Below are 17,489 nucleotides of genomic sequence, written 5' to 3'. Positions count from 1 at the left end.
AAGTCGTTTCAACTAGTAACAACTTCAGCAAACAATTTGTGAAAGAAATGGAGCTCACTTTGCAGCATCGGGTACTCTGTGATGGCAAATCTGGAGCATGTGAACCCTCTTCTACAAAGTAAGTGTGGTTTTTCAACTATAACATCTCGTGCTGAACCTTACTTCATTAATGGATAATTAAATTTAAAAAAATTCCATTAGATATAAATAAACTCTTCATGGTTTAGTAATTATTTATCCAGTTGAATGAAACTTTCTCTTTGATGGTTACGGACGAGTTGATTAATCAAAGATAAGTTTATACATTAGTAATGACAGTAATCAGCACTCTGCTGATGCTCTCTAAGAGTGATGTTTAATTAAATGTTGACTTTGTGTTTCCATTTCAGAGCAGCTGCAGCTCAGCAGAAGGAATAAACGACCGGTTGTAGTAGCGAGCGTCTCGCTCAGCGCTGCACACAGGAGTGGTTGTGTTTGAAAGACAAGGAGCACAGATGAGCAGCTCTGGCACCACCTAGTGAGTTTTAATGCCTAGTTGCCTGTTCTCGTCTTGTTTTGTCCAGACCTGAAGCCTCCATGTTGAAGGTGTAACATTTTTCAGGATTAAATATTTTAGACTTTCTCCCTCAAACTCCTTCAACTCATTTTTATATATCAGTTTCTGTACAGCTTCGACTAATGAGATATGTTGTGCTGTACGGACGTGCTGGTAGGTTGGATTTGTAACCTTTGGACAGAGTGAGGCTAGTTTTCAGTCTTCATGCAGAGCTGTAGCTTAATATATAATTGTTTTAACTTTTTTACCAAACGTTCTGCCAGGAGGTTAATAAGTGTAATTTTCTCAAAATCTTTTACTTTCACCTTCAGCTGCGAAACTACAGATTCAAGTGAAATGTATTTATTGACATAAAGACGCTGATTTCTAGTTTGTAACCTGGTAATTTATAGCAAGTATCTGATTGTTCCACCGGCACAGTAGTGGGATGTAACCTTGATATGATGCAAAATACATTATACAATTGTTTTTAAAAAAGAAGAAAAAAACACCGCAAGATCTTGGCACTGATAAAATTGAGGTAAGAGGGAGGAAATGGTAGAAAAAAGTTTAATCAGTAAAAACAGGAGTGTCAGAGTCAAAGAGACAATTCTCTGTGGGGACACCAGAGTTGATATGATTGACCTGGTAGTGTTGATTCTTATGGCATCAATTCTATACATTAAATTCATATGGTTGGTAAAATGGCATCCACAAATATCACATCAACTTGAACTGAAAGTAGTAACTAAGGTAAAAGATATTTCCTCTTGAGTCTCAAGAACGATTCCTAAAAAACAGGGAAGTTTACATATTTACTTACATTTAAAGATATGTCCTCGGTTCATTTACAGGCCACTCTGTACAGTAGAAATGGATTACAGCTCAAATAGTATTACAGCACAATTTCAGATGTATTTTCGTTATTTTACAAACGACAAAAGCTCCGTAGCTAATCTATAAAATACAGCTGTTTTAGTCACTGAACTCGAATGAATGCGTTCAACGATGAAAAATGAGAGCGCTTTTAACGTCCATATAAAATGTGCCCTCAGTGATTTACAAAAACAAACAAACAAAAAAAAAAAAAGATGTATCAAAAGTCCATTTGAGTCCTTTTAAGGTCTGCACATGCAGGTTTCCCTCCTGGAAGGCTGAGCAGTGCAGAAGGCGGCGAGTCCGCTGCCTCTGGAAACTTCCTTCATGAGTGAGAAATAGCTTATACGGAGCATCCATCAGCAGGCAGGTACCGTTCTTTCTTCCTTGTTTTAAAGTTCAGAAATCCTCCGAGTCTGTGGACGACCTGCACTCGACCATTTTTGCCTCTTGGACATTTTCAGGCAATAACCTGAGTCTGAACTCCTCCGACGTCAGACTGGCACAAACACCAACAGAAATGTAAGCAGGCGTACGAGGAAGACGTCACAAAGTAGTGATGCATGAAAAAAAAAAGGAGATTCCCTGAATGTTTGCAAGTCTACAACTAAATGACCCACCCAAAAACAAAACAAAACAAAAACATGACCTCTTTATTGTTCCACAGTCTTCAAAACAAAATATATATCCTGGAACAAAAACGACACTACAAAAAATAAAATAAAAGAATCGACCACCAACGCATCCTGGTGGTAATTAAAAAAAAGTGCATTGCTTCAAGTATGTAAACAAAATGATTCTTTAAAGGGACAGTGAGACTCGTTCTGTCAGTGTGCGTGAGCCCGGGCCAGTGCAGTGACTCCTGAGGTTTGGCACACATGTATGAACTCACACACACGCACACACACATACACACTCACACAATACACACACACACTTCTTCAGAGGATCATGATGACGACAGGGAATTCCTTCTTTTTCCACATTTTGTTTTTAAAGGAGAAGTCCAGTGCTCCCAGTTTGCAGTCAGTGTTGAGGAAGGAGGCTCTATGACCTGCAAAGACACACCCCTCCGTCAGCGCGGTCACATGGTGGTGTTGCAGTGGCTGCTGGGAGAACAGGGTGGTGCATGGAGGAGGTGGCAGGTGGATTCAGGATGGATGGAGAGGAATGCAGCGCAAAACGAGAAAGAACACAAAAAGAAAAAAAATGAACAAGTGAGGCGATGAAACACTTCCACACAAACACACACAGACACACACACACAGGTGTGAGTGGTGACAGATGCTGAAATGACGCACCAATCTGAAGACAGTGATCCTGATTGTTGTGAATGAGGATCAGAGCTTCATGGGATAAAATTAAAGAATAAAAATCTATGATTTTTGGAAAGAGAGAAGGAGCAAAGAAGGTTGATTAGTTCACTACAGTTTAGAGTTTTACTGTAAATTAGACTCAAGAATCGAGCGTTGTAAAGTTTCTTTGATGAACGCCCTCATCACGAGGGACATAAATATACACGGAAATGTTTGGACCAGACGTGGTCCGGTTTGAGGCTCTGATCTCTACTTTATACTCACCGCTCATCTGCAGCAGTAACTAAGCTTTGATTTCGTAGTGCATCTGCAGCTTTTCTATAAGTGCAGCAAAAGCCTCGCTCAGAGTAAAAATAGTTCTTGCTGATCACAGATAATTCTGGTGGATATTTAAAAGATTACTCTATTTTTTATTCTTGGCAAAACAGAGGCTCTCTCTCCTCACCCTCTTGGAAACCATCAGCACTTTTTGTTGGAAAACTTTCTAAGAATCAAGAGTTGGCATCAAATATCAGATTTATCGGGCTGTTCTTGATTTGAATCAAAATGTTACCAATTTTAAACTTTCCTGTAGGCAAACAACAGCTTCTAGTCACATGATATAAATGTTTGTTAGTATATAAAATATATATTTACATTTCTCAAAGTGTTGATTGGGTATTTAATCAGAAACCTGGGCACTGTGTTTATTATTAATACAATTAATTATTATATTTCTGCTTAGAGAAGCAATAAATCGACTATACTTTCATACTATGCCCATGTGTATGTGCTTTAAAGGTACAATATGTAGTTTTGAGCAAGAAATTTGAACCAGAAGAGAAAAATCTTCATTAATGGATTCTCATGATGGAAAAACAAACTACAACATCATTTCATACTGTTTTACCGTGTGTATATTAGCAGGACGCTGCTAAGTTGCCACTTTTCTAGCTTCAAACTGCGTTCACAACAGAGCAACAGATGGACGACGTCTGTGTGCTACATGAATGAGCAGTGAGTACAAAACAGAGAAATACAGGACTGGTCCTTTAACAGAGATGGATAGAGCAGCTGTCAGTAATCCATCCAGAACTCGTACAATTCATGTTACTTTATCGATTCATTCTCAGGTCCAATTATTAAATCTGTTTAGATCCCTGCACACTGTCTGATGGCAGGATGGGCTCTGTCTTCATTTGGTTTAACACTGAAGACAATCAGGCGGATGTGAGACAGACCACAAGCAATGAAAACAACAATCAGGGAGGACAGCGGCACGAGTCGTAGTTTGACGCAGACATTTGAGGGAAACACTGAATGACTCACAGTGATACGACACTAGACGAGCTGACAGGTGGAAAAACAACACCGTCCATGCTGGTGCCTGACATTGTTCTGTGTGTGTCGTCTTGTGTTAACACTCACTCTGATCCTGATGAGTCACCGTCCACCGTCCCCGCCTTGATGCTCATGGCGACACCGTTCAGCTGATCCGGCAGGTTGGCTTTAGCCGGCGCGACTCGACTCTCGCTGGAGGAGGATCCCTGCGGAGACGCCGTGCCGGGGATGAGCTCGTTGTGGATGCGGTTGAGACCGTTCCTCTCTACAATCGGAGACAGCTGCTTCTTCTTTAGGATCCCTGCGCAGGAAGAAAACGATATGTGACGTCTTTTTGAAAAAAGAAAAAATGCAGTTATACTTGTTCCATGTTTTCGTGTCATTATCTTGAAACAACTCCTAACTGAACTTTACCTTTGTGTGGGTGGGCGTTGAGGTTTGGCAGACTGGGCAGCAGCGTCATCATGGTGTCATGCATCCTGCCGTCTGAAAATGTTCGGGGGTCACGTCCCAGACTCAGCTCTGGATTGGCCAGAGCGTCCGCCCTCAGTCTGTCTGTACCTGCGAGCTCGCTGTCACCGCTCACTGCTGTTGCATAATCCATAGGCCAGTGCATCTTACTCAAACCGTTGTCTGGTCTCTTGCCCGTATTAGATGCCAAGTTTTCCCAGCATTCCTCGGGGGGGAGTGGACCCTCCTCGTCCTCGCTGTCAGACGAGTGCGTGGAGGCGTAGGAGCCGCTCTGGTCGTCCTCTAGAGACAGGTCGCTGTCCGAGTCGCTGTCACAATCTACACACAGACAGAGGAGAGGTTGATGTCGCCGTATCGTTACAGTTAAACGTAATGAGCGAGACTGAAGAGAAATAATACCATCCAAGCGCTCTTTAGTTTCATGGAAGAGTGACGCGTGGTCGTTCAGAGCGATGTGCGCCTGACTGTTACTGAGCCCGTCGTCCCTGAAAAGATGCAAAAGATCCGTTTAAAGCTGCTCCCGTCACTCCGTCAGGTCATGCAGCATCTTCATCTTTAACCTTACCTGAGGACAAACGGCACGTAGCTCTGCTGGCTCTTTCCGCTCTGCATGGTGCCGTTCAGAGACACACTGGAGTCTCCAAAGGGAAGGTGGTACAACCGGCCGTCCATGTAGTTAGCGTTGCATTTGTAGCCCTACAGAGACGAGGAGAGCAAATATGAGCGTTTTAAGAATCAAACAACACCCGTACAGAATTAACAGTTGGAGCTGCCGATAAATAACACACACTTTGAGTAAAATGCTGAACGGATTGGTCTTATTCTATATTTCTTATCATTAATAAATCCCATAAAAACACTGTATATATATTGGAGAAGTTAAAACCTCCTGACATCCTTCTGTCTGTGGATATGAGAGCAAAGAAAGTTCATAACAATTAGAGTTTTTTAAAAAGCAAAACAATAAATAATAACAATAAATGTGAAACATTTTGCTTTAAAAAAAAACATCTATCTGATTTAATGCTGTTTAAATTTCCCTCCCAAAACTATTTTTTTTTCCTCATGTGAAGAGCGCAGCGTCGCTTATCTGAACTTTCTCTCTCGGATCACGGGATTGACAGATTCCTTTAGGCTCAATTGATTATCCTTCACAGCTTTGTGGTTCAAGTTTGAATCTTTCACCCTGAATGTTTCTGGATTCAACCAATCTAATTTGAATTGCATGTTTTTTTGTTTTTTTTTACTTTGGATCTAAAATGACAGATTCAGTCTGAACAACTTAAATTAATATTAATTAATTAATTAATTAATTCGCTAAAACAGCTTGTGTGTGTGTGTGTGTGTGTGTGTGTGTGTGTGTGTGTGTGTGTGTCAGCAGCTCCCAACATGTAACTAAAGCCGTCTGACTGAGTGAATTTTCTCAGAGTTTCCGGTGAGGGACTCACTGAGGCCTTGGATTTGATCATGTGATCCGGGCGCTTGCGGCTGCAGCAGTACTTCATGGCATTCCTCGCCTCCTTATTGAAGACAATGCGGAAGAAGAAAACAAAGGGACCCTGGACGACAGAGGAAGAGAAGAGGGTGAGAAAAAAAACACAGAAAGAACCTGTGAATACGATTTTAGAGGGGAAGTGGAGGGCTCACCTGGACACAGTTGAAGCCAGCGAACAGGTAGTGGAAGATGATCATGTCGCTGTTGACGGAGAGCAGCGCCAGAAAACATGTGACCGAAACCAGCAAGAGGACGCCACATGCGGTCTTCAGGCCCGAGCTGCAGAGTATGAATCACATGAGGGGGAACAGAGAGAAGTTATTGAGCAGCTGTCAGGACGATTTCTGCGCATTCACTGAACTGTAGATGGAGCTTAATGATAAAAGTGCACCGAAGCGGCAACATCAGCAGAAACAGAGCTGCACATTGTCTCATGAGGAGCTGTTTCCACCATCGTCTGTTATTTAGTGAATCAGTCATTTGCCAGTTACTTACATTTTAAAAAGCCACAATAAAGAATGTATAACACGGCTGCATCTTTTTTTTTTTATAATAACGATTTATTGTTTTGTTGATCAAATATCAAAAAGGATTTTGAAAACTCATGTACGACTTTGCATCGTCCACAGTGACGTCCTCAGTCTTGTTTTGTTTGAATAAAAGTCGTTTTATTCCCTTTTTAAGTTTACTTTCATATCTGATGAAGAGAAGCATTAAAAGAAGCAACTTGACAGGCTGGAAACTGAGAACGTGGTGCGTTTTTTACATTTTTTTGTTAGAAATATTTTTCTTGTGAGATGACTGACACGATTATTCGATTATCAAAAAAGCTGTTCAGCTCTAATGTTTCCTAGAAAACCCCTGGGGTGGACAAGTTTAGATGAAAAAGACTCAACGAACACTAAACAAACCCAAACTGAAGTTAAGAGTTCAGATTGTCTAGTTTGGATGTTTTTTGAGGCTTTGTTGCAAAATCTGTGGCCTAATTTTGTGCATTTTTGAGCATCAAGAAGAAACAGCTGGAACATTTTCTCATTGATGACGCCACAGATTTGTTTTGTGCTTACTCTGGTTTTATTGCTAATAAACTGTCACTCTAGTGCAGCTGCTGTAGCTTCTCAATGTTTAAAATGAAACATTTTGACGCACAAAATGGGTCACAAACAAAAGCTTTTTCCCGTTGTGTCTTTTTATATGAGCCTCTCTGTCTCAAGTAGTCCAGCAGGGACAGAGTATTGAGAGAGAAGGTTGGATCTGATATCAGTGTTATTAAATGCTAATGGGAATGTAAATATCGACATCCTTTAAATGGTAAGTCGAGTTCTTCTGGTTTATATAGAAAGTTTGAGGTTAGGATTTTTCTCCCACCTGACAAAGCCTAAAGTACTTTAACAAAATTACTCTAAAGAAAGCAGTGTGTGAACACTGAACAGTGTTTGTGCTTAATAGTTTGATGAAAACGTCGGGACACTCACACACGCGGCTCCTTCTTCTCCATGCTGTGGTGTCTCAGTGTGCAGGACGCTCTGGACGACAGGATGTACAGGAAGATGTTCATCTGTGGACACAATAAAAAAAAAAACGCATCACTGCTAACATCAAGACAGGACTTTTACTTTGCAACAGAGTACTTCTACTTAAGTATCAGATCTGAATACTTCTCCACTGTGGTTGTGTCAATATCTGTAAACCCTCAGTGCCAAACAACACAGATGCACACAGATGCTGTTAATGTGCATCTACATGAGTCGATCGCCGGGACTCACCGATGCCACCATGGCGATGGGTCCAGCAAAGCTCCAGATGAGAGTGTCGTACATTGACAGCCAACAGAAGTCTGGGTTCCCGTAGCCTTCAGGGTCCAGTCCCACCGCCAGACCTGCAGAAAGACAGGAGCACCAGAGACATGTCAGAAAGCAACTCTATTACCATGAATCCATCTGTTGTTATTATTTACCCAACTTTTATTTAATTTTTAAAATAAATTTCCCCGTTGAGAATCAAGTTGTAGCTTTTGAGGATTTAAGATACTAAAAGACAAAACCTGGATGCAGAAACTTTCCAGGCCCCTCCCCCTGTGTACCTCAGGTACTTTTCTGTGCTTTTAAGTGAAATCATGAGGGTTCAGACCTGTGATGAAGGCGGGCACTCCCCAGCCAATCAGGTAGTAGAATCTCATGGGTCCGTAGTTGATGTCTCGCACTTCGCTGATCATGCGGTAGACGTGCAGCCCCTCCAGGAAGAGCCAGGAGAACGTGCAGAGGTAGAAGAAGTGCAGCAGGATGGCGATGACCGTGCACACAAACTGAATAAAAAAACAGAGCCGGATGATTAAAGAGATAAACAAAAACATTAAAAAATAAAGTCGAACAGATGTAAAACTAAGTGAATACCGGGTTGTCTGCCTGGTTGATGCCCAGGATGAAGATGAGCTCAGAGAGGAAGAGCGCGGTTGCGCCGTTGTTGATGATACTCGTCTTGTTGCACTGCATGGCTCTCAGACAGAGGAGGAAGATGGTGGTGAGAAAGAGGAAGCTTAGCGTCACTCCCACTGTGCTCCATGTCAGGATTTTGATTGGAAGAATCTCTCCATTCTGGCACAAACGTCACGATTAGGACAGGAAGAAAAGTTTGAGTCAGAGAAGAGTGATGATACGTGTTGTTTAATAAAAAAAGTTAAGTGTTTGGTCGTCACTCACCTCCCTCCTGGAGATGTCCATGAGCACGGCGAAGCTGGTCATGTGATAACACTGACAGCTGATGTGGGTGCTGTTTCTGAAAACCACCTCGCAGCCCTTCGCCGACCAGCCGCCGTGTCCAGCACTGAAATGTATACAAGGATGAGACGACAGTGTGAGAATGACTCAACTTCATGCAGCTTCATCATCAGCTTTGGGTGTGTGTGTGTGTGTGTGTGTGTGTGTGCGCGCGCTGCTCACAGTATGGAGTGGTTCCAGAAGACACAGATGGGTTTAGAGCGCTCCTCAGTGGTGACCAGGCGGAACTGCACAGTGATGGGCTTGTCCAGCGTGTGCTGCAGCAGCTCGTCATTGTCGTGGACGGTGATACTGACCACCGGCGTGTTGATGACCGGACGCTTCGGCACCCTGATGACAACAAAGAAAGTAAAACCACAGGATTAAAGGCATGAATTCAGGGAACAGTTTTAATTCTGTTGCTCTTGGCGTGAGTGAACATTATTTATATTCCCTTTAAAAATTCAAATAAAAGTAAATATGTAAGTGAATAAAAGTCGATTTATTTGGACATTGACAGATAATCATGTCCCTGCCATCATTTTGTGTCTGTTTCTGTACTATCAATCAAAAAATGGCCTGAAAAAAAGAAAGATTTAACTACTAAATCACAGAACATCTTGTTAGTTTTATTATTCGTTCTCACCGCAGACTCCTCTTGTCGGGATCGTAGCTCTCTGGTAGCAGCGAGGCCAGGCTGTGGAAGATGATCACACTGGCGATGGCGTCCTGCTGGCTGTCATCAGGGTGGCGTCTCTTCCTGTTGGCAGAGCGGTTCCTCATCGAGGTCTCTGGGAAGACGTCCAGGTGCCTGTGGCCCTTTGTGTCCACAGGTGGTTGGAAGACAGAATCGGGCAGCGTGACAGCCGTCTCCAGGTCAGCAGGACGCGGGCCCCTCAGGGACTGGTACCGCGGGAGTTTGGCTCCGGCGAAATTCATCTTTTTCAGACGATCCACAGAGATGACTGAGGAGAAAAACACACGCAGAGTCAGAGGTGTAGAAGAAGAAACCCGCTTTAATCAGATCACTGCAGGATTATTCTGTAGCTCACCATGATCTCTGACTTTTACACAGTTTATTTTTCATCAAACTGTTGAATTAAACTGTATTTTGGTAAATGTTATCTCTCTACAACTGGTCTGAATGCTGTTTCAGAGACTTCTTCACACTAGAATGAGTTTATTTTTTGGTAGAAAATAATAAACTCCTTTACTTTATTTTAATTTGATCATATTTAATACTATGCTGTGCAGAAAAGTATCAGTAAATATCTGTGATTTAAGGAGTGTTTGACAAACAATGCCCAATTCTGCTGAACGGGTTTAAATTAATGACAGCATTCCCTCTCTGTGATTTTCTTTGTGTAGGGATTTGTAAGTTTTCCCTTAGTAATTTCCCCCTAGTAATTGATCCCTAATAAAAATGATCTGTAGCTTTTAACGCACCACATTAAGGTAAACCTCTCACCTATGTGTGGTGTGACGATGGTGAAGGGGCTCAGGTAGGTCTTCCTCATGTTCTGTGCCACTGTGTTTGCGTATTCCTCGTAGTGGCGCAGCAGCGCCGCCGTGCCGCCTTCCGAGTGCTGGATCAGCTCCCAGTGCAGCCGTGTGTCTGGAGACAGGATGGCGCTGCCCACACGGACCAGATTCTGTGAGGAAACAGTGAGAGTTCAGTGTGACAGGATGCCACAGCGGAGAGTGAAATGAAGTGTGATGTGCTCCCTGCAGATACAGCATGAAGTCCCGCCAGGCAGGACTGGCTTCCTGTTTGTACACCATTTTGTTTACTGGAAAAACTGCAACTTTTTTTTGCTTTTATTTCGTTTCACGCTGTGTTGTGAAGTCTCCGGTGGAGATATACTGAACGTATGTGGCTGTTCACCTCAGTGAAGTGGACGTCCTGTGTGGCTGTGAGGTTGAAGCCCTGCTGGTTGCTCTCGTGCTGCAGCAGACTCTGCGTGAGCCGATATGCTACTTTCACATCGCTGCCGTAGAACTTCTCTGTGTGCAACGTGGCGTTGGCCAAAATGGCTGCCGTCTGCTGGACTTGTCCAGAGTCCAGGAGCGACGCGTTACGGTAAAACTTGTCAGACTGGAGAAAGAGAAGAAAAACACATGCATTTAGTAACTGAAACATATTGTTCACCATGCTAATGTTGTGGCTCTGGGGATGGATGTCTGTTGGTCAGTTCAGACTGAACATATCAGGTTAAAACATATCTTTCTTTAGGACCATCAGTGTCAAATTAACGTGAATTTATAAAGTTACAATTTACAGTTTTTAAAGTGTTTTACTTCTCGAGCTTCATGTAATCATTTGGTATGTTTACGCTCAGTTAGGAAGTTGATATTTGTTATTCATCTTTATCTCATGTGATGATTGTGATTGGTTGTAGCCACTCCTTATTTAAGATGTCCTCTCTTTTTTAACAAACGGTTTGTCTGATGAAGGTCTAGTAACGAAACATTGCAACACAGTCACACAGTGTGCAGGAGTTTGCTTGCAACTTCTGATCCATTCCCCCACATCCTTCCCAGTTGTAGGAGTTGTGATTTCAACGTGACAGTGAGTGAAGCTACACACCAGAGCTTTCAGCTTGCTGAAGGTGACGGAGGTACAGTTGAAGAGATTGGGAGGCAGCCAGCCCTTGTGCTCATCACAATGTCGAATGGCTGTGCCTGAGAAGGAGGAGAGAGAAAGAGAGAGGTGAGGAACAGACTGCAGCTGAGAGACGGCTTGAGGCGAGTTTCATATATTGCCATTATTATATGGTAATTAGATGAGCTGCCTGAAAAACCATCATACCGAGCGTTCCCTTGGGACAGGGAACTGCTGCAGGGAGACCAAACTTCGTCCTGGGCCACCAGATCCCAGCCTCGATGGCCTGAGGGCAGCTGTCATAGATTACTGAGGGAGATGGAGCAAGAGGGAGAGGAGAGAGACGGAGGGAGGTGATGAGGATAAAAATGGAAAGTTATTTAATATATTTGTCACCATAATGAAACAGGGATTATAAATAAAGCATTACAGTGACTAGATAATATGACATGTCCTGACCTTCGCAGCCGTTAGGAGAGACCTCAGCGAAGGGGTTGTCACAGCGGTCACACTGGCGTCCGATGACTCCGGGTTTACACTGACACTGGCCGCTCTCTCGGTCACACGCTCTGGAGAAGGAGCCGACAGGGTAGCAGTCGCAGAGCAGGCAGGTGTCGCTGCCTTCAGGACGGTAGTGGTTGTCCTGGAAACGGGAGCGAGGAGAGGGAAGTGCTGATTAACAATTTCTTTTGTTATCAATGTTTCCACACATATTCCCACCTGAAGGGTTTGACAAGCTGCAGCTGCCTGTTCGGGAACATCTGGCTGCTCATTTATGTTCCACACCTGAGTTCTCCTAGTGAGGCTTCGGCTGTGTCACAGCGACATACTACACACCAGACAGCAGGTTTTAAATGTGTTCACAGTGACACCGTCAAGTTTACTCCAGAAAGTCAGTTTGCAGAATTTGCTCATTATTCTCCCACAATACAGCGCAAAAACTCAAATCCTGCCAGGGATACTTCCTCATGAAAATAAGACATGACCACCTTTGAGGTAATATTAAAATGAGATATAGGTATTTGTTTTATGATCATTTTCACTTGTTCCATTGACAGATTGATTTTTCTCAATACAAGCATGAAACACCTGTGTCATTTTTTCCAGTGAAGGAAAGGCAGGAGCTGCCGATCGCTGTGAAACAGTGCTGAAATGTTAAATCAAATATTAAGATAATTGAGGATCAGAAGGTCCCATATTGTCTATTTGTGCGAGGACATCCTTCCACTTTTAAAGATCAAATCCATCATCGCTCACTGAAAAGGTTCATACGACCATTCTACCACCATCAAAGGCCACTGTAAAATGTGCAGTTTTATTATACAGCACAAAGCTACAGATGTCGCCAATTCTGTGCAAAACGAGGCAGTGTGAAGGGTTTTCATGCTCATCTTATGCTATTTTCTTCTTGTTGTGTCTGTCACGTTCACACTCTCTTTAAGTAAATAAAGTATTTTAATCTCTGGAAAATATTTGTCTTTCTTCTCTTTCTGAAATTTAATCTTTTGATTAAGTTCTATTACTCTGAGTGTCGCCTCATTTTCAAAACAGCCCAGCACATTTCTTGTAAACTACTGTACTACCGACTGTATGTTATTAGCATGCTGACGTGGTTTAAGACTTTCATTTCCTACATCATGCACGGTGATGAATGTCATGGATCAAAGCCACAGGTCTCACCTTGCACCGACACTCTCCACTCGTCTTGTTGCAGTCCGAGTCGAAGCCCTTATCCGTCTGACAGTTACAGGGGCCGCAGGTCTTGTGGCCCCACCAGCCTCTGGGACACGGCAGGTCAGTCCTACACAAACACAATAGATTACATCATGCTGCAGAGGAATAAAGCCCATAACACACAAACAGAGTGTGACATAAATGTCAGAACCGTACTTTTTCTCGCAGTAATAGCCGAAGTAGTTGTTGGGACAGTCACAGGAGTAACCACGAGAGGTGCTCAGCTTCCTGGTGCAGGTCGACTCGTGCTCACAGGGGTTCAATGAGCAAACATCAGTGCAGTTGGCGCCATAGTAGCCTGTGAATTTAAGAGAAACAGATGTGAACAAGCTGCTGTGCCCTCGCAACATGACCAGTAAACTGTAGTAAGCAGGGATACAGACAAACATGATTTTAAATAGGCTGAATATACATTTACAAGATGATGATTGAACAGCTTTGACATTTTTATGTGCCTTTCCAGCCTGTAAAATGTTACGTTCATGTACGCAGACTGACCAGCGAGGCAGGTGCAGGAGTGGCTGTCCCAGTCGTCGCTGCAGTAGCTGTTGACAGGACAGGGGCTGGAGCTGCAGGGGTCGGGCACGCTGCAGCCAGGCTCCACGTTCACCTTCCTCGCCTGAGACAGACTCAGAGCGCCGCCCACACGCAGACCCTGCAGGCAAACAACCAAACACGTGTACAACTCCATGGAAGCCCTTTATGCATTATTCATTTTCAGATATTACAGGCAAATCTGCAATTTCTACAGGCCTCTCAGGTGCTGTGTTTGTGTTTTATAAGTGAAATGTGCAAAATACGTGAAAAATGCCCCACTATGTGCTGCAAACACAGAAGTTGCTTTTAAAACACTTTGAGGTACTTGTCTTTGTAGCTTTCATGCTGCAGATGTCAACCTGCACTCCATCACCAGCTCAGGAAGTTAAAGCTTTTTTCAAACACGCTGAGTGAGCATGACTCAAGTCAAAATGAAAGTATTTGTGTTAAAGTAGGTCAAAGAGTGTTTTCACATATATATATGTATACACACACACACACACACACACACACACACACACACACACACACACACACACACACACACACACACACACACACACACACACACACACACACACACACTTGCTGTGTCTGAGTATGGGCAAATTTATCAGAATAATTAAAAAAAGCCAGTCAAAATGTAGTGTTGGATGAATTTTTCTCTGCATCTGGCCTTTTCTAAGCAAGTTACAGCTGTAGGTTTCTTTGACAAATCAATGCTGCAAAACATGATGGTGTGATCATGTTTACTACAAAGCCCCTGAAAGCCCAAACAAGATGTGAAGGTTATTAAATGTTCCAGAACAATTACTATTTGTAGCCGGCAGTGGGTGTCTCATTCTTTGAGTGTAAATATCGCTATTATAATCTCTGACTATTATTTCACCCTTGTTTGTCTTTTTTAAATTTTTGTATAATGTCAAATTAATTGTTTTTCCTCTGTCTGTCCATCCACATTACCCCTGTTTATCACTCTTACATTATTAAAGTCACCAATGTTTTGTTTTTGCACCAATAAATAAAAAAAGACATGTTCATGAAAGCTGATATGAATAGAAACTGCAGTAGGGACCGACCTGTATACAGCCACGGAAGCCATGCTGGATTTTCCCATCAGGCCTCGCCAAACCACCAATGCTCACAGTCTTCAGCTTGGAGTCCCGCAGCTTCCCGTCCACCTCCATACTAGCCTGAAAACATGCACGACACAGACTTTTATGGCTGCAACACTACAAGAATAAATTCATGGTGATTGAAAGTAACTTGGATACAACAACTCACAAGGTAGAGCCCCTGATCTAAAGATAACACTGCTTTGTGCTGGCTCGCCACTCCCCCCAGACTGCTGATATCCAGCTGCAGATGATGCCAGTCTCCGTCGTTCACCAGCACCTCCTCCACGCGGGAGAGAGTGGAGTCTTCCCCTCTGTGCAGCCCCATCAGCACACTCCCCCCGCGCAGCTACGAAGGCAGGACGAGAAAGAGTGGAGGGAAAGAGAGGAGACAGCAGGAGGGAGATTGAATCGATGTTCAGTAACAGAAGAGATAAAAGACCACCGAGAATCAGCACTGTATCACACGATGAAGAGAAACATCCCGCTCTGACAGTCTGTTGTCAAAGTTCAAACCTTGAACTACGTGTGCAGGGCTGGAAATAGATTAGCAGACAATTATGTAACATCAAAGAGGCATCAGTCTAGATGGGCGCAGAAAGCAGCCGAAGACTGGGCTGAAAACGCCTCAGATGTTACAGTGAGTGTCTGATCAGCAGGGTTTTCTGTCAATGTCCTCTGTTGTTCAGTGACATTGCTGCGATGCAGATGGCCAACAGGTGGAGCCTCAATCCTACAATGTTTTATCTGTTTGAAACTTCAGGTGAGGGCTGCTGTCGTGCTCCCGCTGGACCTTTGCTCGTCAGATTAATTGACAAATAACCGAGAATTTCTTCAAAATGTTTCTTTTTCTTCCCCTTGAGGATAAAGTGACATTTCTGTGCATTGACTAAAACTGCAGAATCGAGACCTGAATGAAGCGACAAGGCGCGTTTGTGTGCATCGATGTTACCTGCAGTGTGAGGTTGTGCTGCAGGCCGGAGGAGATGTGCAGCAGTGTAGCGCTGGCCTGACGTGTGCGGAACATCAGCTCTACATGCCAGGGGACGGAGCCCGCCGCCGCCGCCATGTTGTTCCACTGCAACAGACTGTTGCCCAGGAAACGCTGCGGACTCGCCATAACTACAGCAAAAAGAGGTTAAAGAGCAGATGAAATGTAAGGAGACAGTGAGAGGTCCAGTTTGTTCTCTGATCAAATCCAAGTTATTGCAGCTAAATGAAATCTCAGTTTATCAACATAACGATGCTTTACTTCATCATCTGCATGCACAACTGCACTGGAAACTCAGACGAATAAGATACAAGGATATCGAGGTAAAAATTTAAAACAGCATATGTTTTAAGTCTCCCTCCAGTCAAGAAAGTGTTTTCCATCGCGTTCGATGTTTGAGCTTCACTGTGCAGAATGATGTACATGCAGATTTTCACATTCGTCTGCAGTAGAGGGAAAAACATATCAGACATGAATTATTATTCAAAGCAGAGTATCTTTATATGACTTGAAACATGTCTTGTGGGCGTCTTTGAAAACCCCAGTGACTTCTCTGTTAGTGCAGCAGAGAAATTTTAATTTAAAATAATTTCAAATGTAGTTTCACTCGTGTTTGTGTGCACTCGTGCACCACCACCGACTCTGAGGTCTGAGAGAAGCTTTCTGGCTCTTTCACACGTCGAAAGTGACACGAAAGGACACCCTGCCTGATGTGAGACAGTTTCGCTCTCATTACTCCGTCTCTGTACAAAGTGAAGAAAAGCGGCCGATCGAAATGATTGATTAAGGACGGCAACTGAACTCGATGTACTGCGGATGTTGTTGTCGGATGGTGAGAGGAGAGAGATGCAAAAAGAGAAACTGCAGCACAGTTTCAGACGCACTGTTTTGACATTTACACAAGAATATAAAGTTTAAAGAGTAAAATTCAAGCACTTTCAAAGACCAAAGCCAAAAATGCCTAGACACGACAATATATACAGTATATTGTCATGTTCTAACCCTTTTACCAGGGTTTTGTTTTAACTGTGATTGTAGGTTTTCATCATGATTATTTAACGCTGTGTTACTCGGTGTGAAACGGCAGGTGACAACAAACAAATATGACGACGGGAGTGTTTCATTTTAAATATTGATTTTGGTTTATATGTAAGTGTGGCCAGAAGACAAAAAAAGATCAATATTTGTGGTGCCACATTTTACATACACACATCATACTACACGTACCACTAATGGTTGTTTTCATTATCGCTTCAGTCGAATTAATGTCCGAAAATAATGTAAAATTCTCATCAAGCTGAAAGTGAAAGATTGAAATAACTTATCATGTCCAACTTAAAGTCTAAAATCCCAAAAGAGTTTATGATCATTTAAGACAAAGGAGAAGCAGCTGCAAACACTCAGTTTGTGTCATCTTTGCTTAAAAACTTTTAACTGGTTATTATCAAAATAGACGGCTCTTTATCTTTTGTTGAGTCACTAATCAGCTCGGCACCATTCCTCTGCACATATATACATAAACAAGTACATTTTAAAAAGGTGTCTCTAACTGTGTTAATGATTGTTCAAGACTGTTGTTGATTATAACACATTCAAGCTATCAAAGCTCATTAAATTACGTTTTAAGATCAGGAACATGAGATCACATTCTCATTCAGCCTTTTCCCGCAGACTGATGTGCTCTAAGCGACACATCTGTCCTCATTTCAATACTCCAGAGCAACTTCTAATCTTCAATTGT

The 17,489-nt window shown here is 42.9% G+C and overlaps 1 protein-coding gene across 2 annotated transcripts in view; it reads right to left on the bottom strand.

The window, feature by feature from the left end:
- Nucleotides 1-1,091: 1,091 nt before the first annotated feature.
- The window catches only part of celsr2 (cadherin, EGF LAG seven-pass G-type receptor 2), a 68,225-nt gene continuing 51,827 nt past the window's right edge, over nucleotides 1,092-17,489 (bottom strand). The window contains exons 10-34 of one of the 2 annotated variants that reach the window (XM_084346243.1): nucleotides 15,710-15,879; nucleotides 14,927-15,106; nucleotides 14,722-14,835; nucleotides 13,604-13,760; nucleotides 13,262-13,403; nucleotides 13,052-13,172; nucleotides 11,831-12,014; nucleotides 11,579-11,680; nucleotides 11,357-11,451; nucleotides 10,655-10,864; nucleotides 10,238-10,421; nucleotides 9,416-9,734; nucleotides 8,953-9,120; nucleotides 8,713-8,836; nucleotides 8,407-8,607; nucleotides 8,144-8,318; nucleotides 7,780-7,892; nucleotides 7,489-7,571; nucleotides 6,166-6,292; nucleotides 5,967-6,077; nucleotides 5,084-5,214; nucleotides 4,918-5,003; nucleotides 4,462-4,836; nucleotides 4,135-4,348; nucleotides 1,092-2,520 (exon numbers count right to left, since the gene is read on the bottom strand). In XM_084346243.1, coding sequence (XP_084202369.1) covers nucleotides 2,496-2,520; nucleotides 4,135-4,348; nucleotides 4,462-4,836; nucleotides 4,918-5,003; nucleotides 5,084-5,214; nucleotides 5,967-6,077; nucleotides 6,166-6,292; nucleotides 7,489-7,571; nucleotides 7,780-7,892; nucleotides 8,144-8,318; nucleotides 8,407-8,607; nucleotides 8,713-8,836; nucleotides 8,953-9,120; nucleotides 9,416-9,734; nucleotides 10,238-10,421; nucleotides 10,655-10,864; nucleotides 11,357-11,451; nucleotides 11,579-11,680; nucleotides 11,831-12,014; nucleotides 13,052-13,172; nucleotides 13,262-13,403; nucleotides 13,604-13,760; nucleotides 14,722-14,835; nucleotides 14,927-15,106; nucleotides 15,710-15,879 — 3,911 coding nt within the window. In that variant the 3' untranslated portion in view covers nucleotides 1,092-2,495. The remainder of the gene's footprint in view (nucleotides 2,521-4,134; nucleotides 4,349-4,461; nucleotides 4,837-4,917; nucleotides 5,004-5,083; nucleotides 5,215-5,966; nucleotides 6,078-6,165; nucleotides 6,293-7,488; nucleotides 7,572-7,779; nucleotides 7,893-8,143; nucleotides 8,319-8,406; nucleotides 8,608-8,712; nucleotides 8,837-8,952; nucleotides 9,121-9,415; nucleotides 9,735-10,237; nucleotides 10,422-10,654; nucleotides 10,865-11,356; nucleotides 11,452-11,578; nucleotides 11,681-11,830; nucleotides 12,015-13,051; nucleotides 13,173-13,261; nucleotides 13,404-13,603; nucleotides 13,761-14,721; nucleotides 14,836-14,926; nucleotides 15,107-15,709; nucleotides 15,880-17,489) is intronic. The other variant, XM_084346244.1, reaches the window with a different exon arrangement.

Source organism: Pagrus pagrus (genome assembly GCF_965226575.1).
Source record: "Pagrus pagrus genome assembly, chromosome: 3".
Classification (NCBI taxonomy): Eukaryota; Metazoa; Chordata; class Actinopteri; order Spariformes; family Sparidae; genus Pagrus; species Pagrus pagrus.
This window is presented reverse-complemented; position numbering and strand designations above follow the sequence as displayed.